The following is a 12,230-nucleotide window of genomic DNA, read 5'->3' as shown; positions in this document are numbered from 1 at the left end:
CATCAGGCTCCCCATCATCAGGCACATCACCCTTAACAGGTTTCAAGAGACTCACATGCAATGCATTGTGAATCCTCCAAGTATCTGGCAGTTTCAATCGGAAGGAGACATCATTTATCTTGTCAGTGATCTGGAAAGGTCCGTAGTATCGCATACTAAGCTTTGGAAAAAGCCTCTCCTTTCCCTTTTTCTTTCGTAGGCGTGCCTTCTCAAAAGTAAGAGCACCCAATCATCCTGCTTCAATTTCAAGTCGCGACGATGGCGATCCGCTGCCTTTTTCTATCGTTCTTGAGACTTCTGCAAAGTCTCGCGAACCTTGGCAAAAGCCGTATCCAAATCTCGCGAATATTCATCCGCTTCAAATATCTAATCTTTCGTGCTCAGGAAGGATGGAACCTTCGCACCACTTTCAACAATCTCACATGGCGTCTTCCCCGTCGAAGAGTGTATCGTGTTATTGTAGGCAAATTCCACCAAAGGTAAGTTCTTTTCCCATTGAGTCTTCTGATCCGAGATACAAGACTTCAATAAATCTAAAATCATTGAATTGGCAGTCTCAAATTGCCCGTCAGTCTGCAAGTGGAACGATGACGAGAATTGCAACTGCGTGCCAATGTTCTCCCAAATTGCCTTCCAAAACAAACTCATAAATCTGGGGTCTCTGTCGGAGACCATCGTCTCAAACGCGCCATGCAATCGGAAAATCATCGTGATCATTCTATGTTCTCGGGAGATCAAAAATGAAATCCATTTCAATACTTTTCCAGGGGCGGGTGGGTATGGATCCCTGTGTCTTATGCCTGTCAAACTTGACCTTCTGGCATACTGCGCACAACTCTTCCACGTCCTTTTTGAGTCACGGCCAAAAGAAGTATCTCTCTACCCCTTTCATGGTGGTAGCAATGCCGCGGTGACCCGTAAAAGGTGGACAGTGGCATTCAGTCATAACCTTATCCCTCAACGGCTGTGTAACGCACAACATAGTCTTTTTCATCAAGTAGCCTTCTCGAAGGGAGTATCCAACTACTGTCTCCCCATCCCGTATCCGTGTGAAAATATCTGCAAAATCTGTATCTGTGGCAGATTGATCGACCATATCCTCGAAGATCCTATGATGTATCGCGGAAACAGCCAGAACCAACGGTTTCCGAGACAAAGCATCTGCCACCACATTCTTCTGTCCCTGCACATGGACAATCTGGAAGTAGAACTATGACAAGATGTTCGCCCACCGCATCTGCTTTTCCGAAAGCTGCTTCTGTGACAAGAAGTAGCGCAAACTCTGATGGTCTGTAAAGACAGTAAAATCCGCTCCGAGTAGGTAATGCCGCCAGTGAGTAAGAGCATGGATAACCGCCAAAAGCTCTTCTCATAGATCTGTGCTGTCATCTCCGGCCTAGAGAACAAACGCCTCTCGTAAGCTATGACATGGCCTTCTTGCATCAAGACCGCACCCAGACTACGACCACAAGCATCACAATATACTTCAAATGACTTCTGCAAGTCCGGCAAAGTCAAAATAGGTCCCGTAGTCAATTTCTCTTTCAATGTCCGAAAGGCAGTCACCTCTGTGGGTCCCCATGAAAAAGGTACTCCTTTCTGTGTCAAGGTATGCAAAGGGGAAGCAACCTCTGCAAACTTTCTATGAACCGCCTGTAGTACGAACACAGTCCCAAGAAGCTTCTAACTTCATGGACATTCCTCAAATCGGGCCAATCACGGATAGTCTCTATCTTGGCCGGGTCCATTTGCACTCCTTCTGCTGACACAATGTGTCCCAAAAAGTGTATCTCTGGTAGGAAAAATTCATTTTTCTTTGCATTAATCACTAACGTGTGATCTCGTAATGCCTGAAAGACTTGAAGCAGATGATCTGTGTTCTGCCTCATTCTTGGAGAAAACAATGATGTCGTCAAAGAAAGTGCCAACAAATAGCCTGTACTCTCGAAAAATCCTGTCCATCATCCGGTTAAATGTCACGGGAGCATTGGTTAAGCCAAAAGGCATCACCAAAAACTCAAATAACCCAAAAGTCGTCCGAAAAGCTGTCTTGTAGACATCTCCTGGCGCTATCCCGATCTGATGATATCCACTCTTCAAGTCAATCCTGCTAAAGCACAAGGATCCCTGTAACCTGTCAAGTATATCATCGATCCTAGGAATCGGAAATCTGTTCTTGATGGTGATTTTATTGAGAGCGGCGCTATAATCGATGCACATTCTCCAAGATCCGTCTTTCTTCAAAACCAACAACACTGGAGAGCAATACGGTGAAGTACTAGGCTGGACAAGACCCTTTTCCAAGAGGTCTTTCACTGGGTTCATAATGTTTTCATTCTGTACTCTGCTCACACGATAAGGTGGCCGGTTCGGTGGCGTGCTTCCAGGTATCAGATCAATGGTTTGATCTTCAGGCCCTCTGAAAAGCAATCGGCATGAGTGTGGAGAAAAACCTTGGCGTTCTTTTGATCAGGTCAAAACATATTCAACCTTTATCCAGCGTTCAGTTCTCTCCCAAAAGAATGAGTAAGAAACCGAAGTTCATCAAGTACAATCTCTAAGCCCTTCATTTATCAAAGTCGCTTTCTCTGCCCGGTAGTCAACCACGGCATAGTTCTTGTGGTACCAAGGGATCCTGAGTAGAACGTCACTCGCGTGCCCTAAACACCCGTCATTGCAAACAAAGTTTGCCAATGCTCGGTGTAATGGCAACATCCCATCCGAGTGCCAGTCGAACTAACTCTGCCTGTGGCATCAGTCTGTCGGACGTAATTCCAAATCGAGCCGCCAATTCCAAGTGAAAAGAAGTTGGCCTTGGCTCCTTCAAAAGAACTTCCTAATCCTTCACTTTGCTCCAAAAGCGGCAAAGTTTGTACTTTCATTCATTAGATTTTGTGCAAGTCCAACGCCATGTGGTACCAGTTCTGCTTTTCTATCTGCCTTTTTTGCCACATTCCTCAGCTCTCGAACTCTCAGACCTGTCGTCGTCTTTATCATTCTGTTCTTTTTGTGCCTTATTAGGGCACTTCGCGGAGATATGTCCCTGTTTCCCGCATCCAAAGCACTTCCCCTCTCTGATGAAGCGAGCTCTCTCCTCAGGAGTAAGCTTGGGTCGTGCATCATTTTTCTCTGGGTTGCTCTTTTTCTTTCTACTTTCATTCTCAGAAGTCTGTTCGGCTCGTTGTGTCATGGCCAGACTACCAGAGTGAATGGCAAAGCCCCGCTTCGGACGACTCATCAACTCCTGAATAGAAGCTGACTTCTGTTCCAAGCAGTGATCTCAGATCTCTGTAGGTAGACCCAAGGTAAACCGCTCAATCTGTTCTCTGAACGAGATCTTCTTGAATGAAGAGGTGGGTAGAAAAGAGCTCCAAAATCTTTCACAGTAAGCAGTGATTGTATCTTTCTTGAATCTTTCTTGATCATCCGAGGATGGTTCCAAGCAGCTCGTATATCTCGTTCATATTCTTGCGTCAACCAAGAAGAAATAAAAAGCTTCTTAAATTTCAACCGTTTAACTGGCGCAGTCTTGTTTAAAAGAAGAGTGGACCACCAAGTACGAGCATTCCCCTTAAAGTCAGAGGTAGCTCTCCGAATCTTGGAGTGCTCTGAATAGCGTCCTCCCGCGAAAGCGATGTCAAACTGTTGTATAAAAGACAAAGCCTTCGAAGCATCTGAGTATCCTGAAAAAGTATCAAACTTGATCGAGTGGCCACCTTCCTTAAACTCTCGGACTTTCTTGCTTTTATCTTCGAGAAAGTCATACTAGTTGGCTTTGTAAAAATTCTTCTTGTTCGCATGAAAGTTTCCGTTGTCAGAGTCTGAACTGTCCGTAGACGAGTCCTTTGTAGAAGTGTCACTCACTGGGCGAGACTTAGACTTCCTTGCCTTTTTCTTGCCCTTTCCGAAGCGTTGTTTCTTGCTTCGCTTTTTGCTTTTCCTGTCTTCTTCGCTCGAGTCTGAAGAGCTAGAAGAACTGTCAGAAGAAGAAGAAGAACTGGGTAGGTCTTCAAACTTGACGCGCTTCTTCAATTTCTTTGCCTTGTCAAATGTGGACCGACGACCCAAACATTTCGGGAAGTCAGTGCCTTTCTTCTGCTTTTTGCCGTGTTTTTTGCCTTTCTTTTGCACATCGAAAAGCTGAGCAATCCGTGCATCAACCACGTTCTCCAGTTCCTTCTCCGTATATTTTCTTGGAGGCAGAAGGTTTCTTGAGAGCGGGTTTCGGGAGTGGTGTTGTGGTTCTCTGCCACTCTATCTGTACCTCTTCCAAAGAGGTCTGGTTCATATATTTTGCCATCTTCGGGTCCTTGGCAAAATTGAGCATCATCTTTGTTGCATCACCGATCAACTGGCGACGCGCCATCTCTCACTGCTCCGCCTAAGTAGGCCAAGGCGGGCCATACTCTCTGTCTGAATCTTCGTTGTGATCCCAGCCTGCATCTCCAGATGCAGAGAGAGTCGATTGATCATTGCCTGAAGCCATAGGTGCCGCGGAAAAAAAAAAAATCGGGGATCGGATTTCCCGTAGAAGAGAAATTGGCCGTGCTCTGATACCACTGTAACAGACTTGGACACTCCAAGTCAAAAATCAATCACAACAGCACCAAATAACCACTTCAAAACAATTCACAGATCACAATAGATTTGCATTGGCCCGGCGGAGTTCCATGCCTAGAGATATTGGCCCCAAAGACTGGCGCCCCTTTCGGTATTTCTTTTTATATTAATCAGTTCAAAGTACAAGAGAGTGGCTAGGGTTTCACTCTCAGACTCTGCGTCCAGATGCTCTGAGAAGTGAGGCCCTCACCACTAATTTAAAGGTTACAAGGGATGCCCAAAAGCAAAGCCCCAAAAGCTTTTAAAAATAAAAAGCATCAGTTCTCTCTCTCTCTCTTAAAGAGTCTCTTTTTTTTTTTTAAAGCAAGTTCTCTCTCTTTCTCATGGCGTAGAGAAAAAGCAAGATTCGCGTCGCTCGTCATTAAATTATTATTAAAAAATAAAAAATAAAAAATAAAAACAACCTCCGCATTTCTGAAAATTAGGGTTTTTGGCAGAAATTAGGGTTCATAGGAATTTTAGGGTTTCTGGCAAAAACTAGGGTTTCTGCTGTCCGCCACATCATCACTTTGTGATAGCTGATTTTGGTTCTGATGCAAAAACGCTATGGATCTGCTGTCTTGATATTGCCGGGGCTGATCAGCTGTGCAAAAACGCGAGGCTTGGGGATGGTTGAAAACGCTAGGTCTGCTGATGCAAACTGCTAACGCTAGGGCTGATCTACTATCTGTTATCGCCAGGTTGCTGCCAATGCAAGTTGGGCTTGTCTGCAATGCTGAAAACGCTAGGTTGCTGATGCAGAAAAGGCTAGGTGTCCTGCTCCAAAAACGCTAGGTGTCCTGTGGGGGTCCTGCTGAGAAGGTGCCTGTTGAACACGCGGTTCCTGCTGCCTCTTCTGCCAGAAAGTGCTAGCGCTAGGTTTCCTTATACACATACTTGCTCATTTTGCCCTACCTAGTTCCCAACAAAAGTCACTTAAAAATAATAAGTGAAAATTGGCTAAAATAGGGAAAATAGGTCTATGCAGTGTAAAAATGCTCCCAATGGGTTCTAATGGAAATCTAATGATCATGTTGTGTGCAACCAGAGGATATGCATCTAATCTAAGTGTCTGGACATGCACGGTCTGCGAACAGACTCACAAAGGTGCCAGATCACTTCCTAAGCTAGGCTAACTGAACCCCTGTCATGAAGTAGCTTGTCCACGTACACATGGGTTAGATGTGCACATGACACTCTGTGTGTGTCTAAAGTAAAGAATTTCGAGTGAAAGCCAAAGCCTACCGCCCTACGGGCCAGTTTCAGTTAACCATCCTTCTACAATTCCTTGAGCAAACTTTTCATCAGGTGTTAACTCAGGTTTATCTTGAGATTTATTCTTTCCCTCGGATGCATTGAGAGAGTTCTGTGCTCTAGGTGTGGAGAAAAAGAGTTACCATTATGCTTATCATTGGTCTTACCATTCTATGTATTCTGAGGGTTCTAAGAGGTACTTTGAGACGACTTGGCCTCCTTAGGCTTGCCTTTGTTGTGCTTCATTTCTTGGGCGAGAGCAATCGCCACTGCCGTGTTGAGGTCTGTAGGACTAAAGACTTGTACATCAAACTTGATGTACTCCTCTAGCCTGAAAGGAAAGCCTCCTTTCTTTTGGCATCCGATTTGCGCAATTGGACGCCAATCTGCAAAATACGGTTAGAAAACGACATGACACAAGATCCATTTTTGCTTGAGACCACGCCAATCTTCGTTTAACCGATCTAGGTACTGTGGTGGCATGAAGCGAGCCTTGAGCTTGTCTTGGAAGTCGCTCCAATTGAGAAAGAGAAGAACACCTTCCTCGGCATGCTCAAGGTGCTCAGCCAAATGTGACTCCTGCCAAGCTTAATACCAATTAATGGCATCCCCTACTAGATACATGGCAGCCATCAAAACTTTATTGTTACTTGTTTTCTTGTTAGTCGCAAAGTAAGCAATAAATTGATGCAACCACGAATGAATCATAGAAGCATCCGTCTTATCGTCATACTTACTAAACATCAACTTCTTAGTGTGACTGGATTGTTGGAGTCGTCGCCTCTACCTGTGCTACGAGAAGATTCACCTGCTTCTTTGAGTGGCTCGGTCTTGGGGGTGAGTACTTGTAGGATCAACTCTTGCATGCGTTGATCCCTCTGCGCCTCCCGCTCTAAATCTAGAGCCACTCGCTTTTCTTCGATCACTATACGTTGAGTCTCACGTGCGTTCTTACGCTCAAGCTCCATAGTTGCCCTTCGTTCTTCGGCCACAATGCGTGCTTGCTCACGCTCAAGCTCCAAGCTGCCTTCTTTCTTCCATGATGGCGCATTGCGCCTCTTGTTGTAGCATCATGTCCATCATTGACTTGACCAAAGCCTCCATAGGGTTTGGTGCAATCCGTGGCGTGGATGGGGATGAGGGAGGATTGGGGAACAATCCTCCTAGTGTAGAAACTTCGTCTTCTCCAACTCCACTCTCATCACCTTCATGCAAAGTATCCATTCCGCTTCGGGTGATGACCATGCACTGAGTTCTTGAGTACTTGGAGTTCTTGGGTTCTTGAGTTCTTGAGGTTCTAGAGTTCTCAAGGGTCGTGAGGTTCTTGAGTTTTTGGCTTGCAAGCTGCGTTTAAGAAGGCTTTTCTCGTACCCAAGCTCGACTCTTTCCTACAGGTGCACCCCTTGGCGGCCTTGCGCTCACACCAAGGTTGCTTTTCCCTACCTCACGTCGACTGGTATGCCGCTAAGTGCAAGGTCCACTCTCAATGAGTGGAAAAAGGAACGAGGGGTCTTGGGCTACGTGCGATCACAAGAAGCAAAAAAAATTCTTGTGGTTCTTTCCTTCAGTGATGATACCAAATAATACCAAAGAGCTTTGATACCAAATGTAATGGGCAACCGAAGAGAATGATGGTGTATGGCTCAGGATGAGTGAACAGTGATGCTCAAGATCCCTTTTACTTAGCAGAAGGGAGAGCCTTTCGTGCTTCAATGAGAGAATGTGCAATGTCCAAAACAAGAGAGTGGAATGCAAACCGTGAGTAAGAGTGCAAGAGAGTGCTAGAGAGAGAGAGAGAGAAAAGAGACGACACCAGATGGGGTCCCAAACCCCCCTCCAAGGGCCCCCCTCTCTATTGCTACAGAGGTATTTGTTGTAGATTGCATAAAGGTCTCGTACAGTGCTTCTAGATACTGTGGTACTTGACGACGATGATGTCGACAATGACGACGACGAAGATTGAGGGCTGAAAATGAAAAATGCTAGGGCTGAAGCTGGCTGGAATATGAGCGTTGTCCTACGGCTGAAATCTGCAATTGTCGGCGCACGACGGTGATGACGGCGACAGTGAGGCTATGCTGAAAACTGGCGGGCTAAAATCTGGAATCGATGGCTGAATTCTGAAAACGCTGGCTGAACTGATAGCGCTTGTAGAATCCAGCGAGGAAAAGGGGTGCGGGCCAGTGTGGTACCGCACAGCTAGGGCAGATCAACTCGCAAAACGCCGAAGACTGAAAACGCTGATCTGAGATCTTCAAAAACGCTGGTACTTGCTGTAAACACTGAGGTTGCTGCTGAGAAGACGCTAGAGGGCCTGTGCACCTGATGGCCTGTGCTCTCCCTATATCTTCTGCCTTTCTCATGCGCCAAAGGCTTCCTTATATACCTGCAAACAAGTGGGTCGAGCAGTCTTCTGGCCAGGCCCATGATTTGGAAAAGAAAAGTCACTTAATTAAAATGACCCCTTTTTAAAAGTTGGTTCATATGCTCTGCAACTTGGGTTCATGTAATGATAAAACATGCTCATGCTAGGTGTGCAATCAGAGGGTATGCAACTACTCTAAGTGCCCGGACATGCACGGCCTATGTTAAGGCTCACAAGGGTGCCAGAACACTTCCTAGGCTTCCTAAACCCTAGAAGTAGGCACAGCTTGTCCACATGCACATAGGGTTAGATGTGCAAGTGACACCACAAAACATGGTGTAATACGCGGGTACGGCTAATGATGTGACAAAGTTTTTGGGCATCAATTTCAAAGCGGTTGAACTTTGAGAGCTTTTGGATAAAAGTTAAAAAATCAAAAAACTTTCGGGCTGTTTAGCAAAAGAGCAAGAGGTCAAGTGCCTATAAATTAATGCAATTGCAGAGTCTAGACGAGTGATTCTGTCCACAGTTGTAATCTATGAAGATGAATAAGGAAGCGTTCAAACTGCCGAGTTCCACTCACAGGGTCGCTTGTCCTCCATGGTCTGCCATGGTTGGACCATTAAGCAAAACCTCTATTTCCAGGCCCACCAGCCATCAAGCGGCCTCATACCCTCAGACACTCGCCATTTCCAAGAACTTTTCAGCGCAAAATGCACGGAGGCATTGAACCTGCGGCACTACACGTCCCACGACGAGCAGGCTAGCCACAAGGCCAAAACCCAATCGCTGTCATGAAAATGCACTTAATAAATATTGTGCTGTCCTCCACCCAGTGCGAACCACAGGCCTTTGCGAAAGGGGAAGGATTGCCCTAATAAATAAATACCAGCCAGTGCATCTGGAAGTGGAACTCCGCCACTCCACCACTCCGAGTCTCATTTCAAGTTGGGGGGGGGGGGGGGGGGGGGGGGGGGGGGGGGGGGGGGGGTGGTAATGTAAATGTCATAAGTGGCATGACCTGATCGAAAGAGAGGAAAAAACGGTCGAGCTGGACCAGAACAAAAGCAAAGGGCTTGTCTCTGACGCTGTCCCTCATGAAGTGCGGCATGAATTTGGCAGGAAATGTGGTGCGATTTACAGTGCTGAAGTGCCAGAATTGGGCCAAAGATGATGCTGCCACAAAATGTCATAAGTGGCATGACCTGATCGAAAGAGAGGAAAAAACGGTCGAGCTGGACCAGAACAAAAGCAAAGGGCTTGTCTCTGACGCTGTCCCTCATGAAGTGCGGCATGAATTTGGCAGGAAATGTGGTGCGATTTACAGTGCTGAAGTGCCAGAATTGGGCCAAAGATGATGCTGCCACATATTATAGTGTCAAGTCATCATAAAAAGACCTAAAAATTTGTTCGAGGGTTAGTAGGCCAAAATATGCAGTGCTACAGTGGCTATACATTCACTAGATGCAGCTTAAGAGCCACCTTTTAGTGATGACTATATCTCCAGCAAAAAGCACCATGAAAGATAAAACCTACAATGATCTGCGCTTTACAGTCAGAAATCTTGAATCTTGCAAACAACAGAGAATAATACTTGTTCTCAAAAATGAACAAAATACAGATCATTTCCTGAAACTAGGGTCATCATAGAGAACATATTTAAAAATGCACAAAGCAAAATATTTGACTTGACACTTAGGTCAAGTCATGCATAACTAACAAGAGATTACACAGGAAACCTCAGTGAATAGAAACTTTTTGGACGTGTCCTTGTGCATAATACACGTTACAAATACACGGTCTAGCTATAAAAACTGCAAGCAGATGCAATCGCGGTACCAAGGATCTTACATTTTGAGGAGCAAAAGTACATTTGGAACCATCCGGGAAGCTCCTTGAGCTTTGAGGAGTTACATCAGGACCTTTCAATTGTGAGATTCCACCATACGCACCTCCAAAACCAGGCCCTTCGACGTGCCCGTTGACAGAACTTGTGCTTGTTGTACCAATATAACCACATCGCTGCACACCAGAAGAGCCTGCATTTTCAAACCTGTGAGGAGGAGCATTGCGGCCTGATCTTGCTTGAGGTAAACTCTGCGCTGAAGGTGGATGGAAAGGTGAATTGTGAATGGCCGGTGAAGGTGGATTACTAGTTGAAGAGACCTGCTTAGCCTTTCGGGAGCTTGCAACCTGCCAACCATTAAAGTCCTCCGGGGCAGCATGTGTAAGAGGGCCAGGCCTTGGACTAGGCCCTACACTTAGGTTCTTCAAGTCACCCTCAAGCTGTGCATTTCCCATACTATTTTGCTTTGCTAGCACGGCGCTACCATTGCTTTTGTTCTTCTTTTTCTTCTTGTTCTTCCTTGGCTTTGATGGCCCTTCTGGATACACAGGCATAGAGACGCTACTTTCCGTAAACTGTAGGGGCTCATCCCACCCTGTAGCCTCGTCATCGTCCTCAACTTCACTTGCCCATGAAGCCTTTTTGTCGTTCGAGAAGTCATCGGCAGCCATGGAAGCCAGAAAGCTCAACAAAGTTGATCGGACGGTTATTTCTTACAGTGGCATGTACACTGAGGGAAAACCGGTCCTCTGCAAGCCTCTCTTGAGCTCAAACGGACATGCAAAATCGCAGCAGAAAGGAAAATGTGCCTATCAAAGGGCCAAAACAAACGACTCTCACTCTTCTCAGCTAACTTCATCTGCCCAAACGTGAGGAGTTTTTGTATGTGCTTGTGTGTATGAGAGAGAGAGCGCACGCACGCGTGTGAGTTTTATTTTTTCCTCCTGTTGTTTTGGTTCAATAAAGAGACCTGTGCTTTGATGGCGATTTTTGCAACATTTCTACGTGAGGTGCAAAGGTTCGTTACACAAGGTTAGTTTACCAAACCAAGCTCTAAACAGGGACGCCTTTCCTGAGGACTAAGTGGCACGGGTCTTGAATGGGATTGGGGGGGGGGGGGGGGGGGGGGGGGGGGGGGGGGTTTTCCAATGGATGGGATCCATTGCACGCACAAATGCATAGGCACACCCGTTGGATGCTCGCACATATTTTGTAAACTCGGACATCCGAGGTGTAAACTCAGACAAGCATAAGTACACATGAACAAGCATCCATTTAACCGAAATGAACACGCACGCCCGATTAGCTCACCAACATGTCACAGCACCCATCTGAGTTCGAAACCCGAGGGTGACCCGTCGTCGTTTTTTTTGCCGTCCGATCGCCTCGAGATTCCCCCCGTCTATCGTTCGCCGTTGATCCCATGGCGGGGTCTTCATTCATGACCCCGTGCCATTTAGTCACGAGGGACGCCTTTATGTAGCCGCTATGCCTCCTATTCACAAAGCATCACAAATCAGGAAGTAAAAGAAGGATCGATGAAAGTAGCAACAAGAAAAACATGCGCTTGACAAGCAATGGAGATGGACAAGGTAAATCTTCATATCAAAGACACCCCTTAAGGATGTGGTGGCAAGCCATCAAGCAATAAGTAAGAGGTGCTTCAATAGTGTCCTCAAGGTGCAAGGTTTCAAACCGCTAAGTTTATCCCAATTGGTGCAAACTTGAATAGCGAGAGATTAGATGAAAAATACCGGCAAGATCGAGGGCATATTGTTTTGTGTGGTTCTCTAGAACCTAAGAAGAGAAGAAGAAGCCCCTCCTCTCATACATGCCACAAGACTTTCTCGAAAGGAAGCAGACGAGAAGATACAAAAAATTTTAAGACACTAACCTTGCAAGTTCTTCTTCCCAAAACAAATAAATGCTCTCTTTCCACAATCCTATTTGGATAGAGAAGTGGAGGATCAAGTAAGAAGCCAAGAAACTCTTCCTTTATATAGGATATAGAAACTATGAGCTCCTTCCATATGAAGCAATAAAGGATTCCAACGACAAACTTTTGGAGTTCATGAAACAAATTAACATTGTTCTCCACAAGAAAGGATATTTCAAAGACCCTAAAATTACAAGTGCTACTTTATATCTACAAGATGCTACTCTACA

The 12,230-nt window shown here is 45.8% G+C and overlaps 1 protein-coding gene across 1 annotated transcript in view; it reads right to left on the bottom strand.

Annotated features, from left to right (window-relative positions):
- Positions 1-11,011, bottom strand: part of LOC147418577 (uncharacterized) — a 32,890-nt gene extending 21,879 nt beyond the window's left edge. Inside the window, exon 1 of the mRNA XM_086506613.1 lies at positions 10,070-11,011. Within this exon, the coding sequence (XP_086362739.1) occupies positions 10,070-10,735 (666 nt within the window). The 5' untranslated portion in view covers positions 10,736-11,011. The remainder of the gene's footprint in view (positions 1-10,069) is intronic.
- Between the last annotated feature and the right edge of the window lie 1,219 nt (positions 11,012-12,230).

This window comes from Adiantum capillus-veneris, chromosome 30, assembly GCF_014529385.1.
Source record: "Adiantum capillus-veneris isolate H3 chromosome 30, ASM1452938v2, whole genome shotgun sequence".
NCBI lineage: Eukaryota > Viridiplantae > Streptophyta > Polypodiopsida > Polypodiales > Pteridaceae > Adiantum > Adiantum capillus-veneris.
Note: the sequence above shows the minus strand (reverse complement) of the source record. Positions and strands in the feature narration are given on the sequence as shown.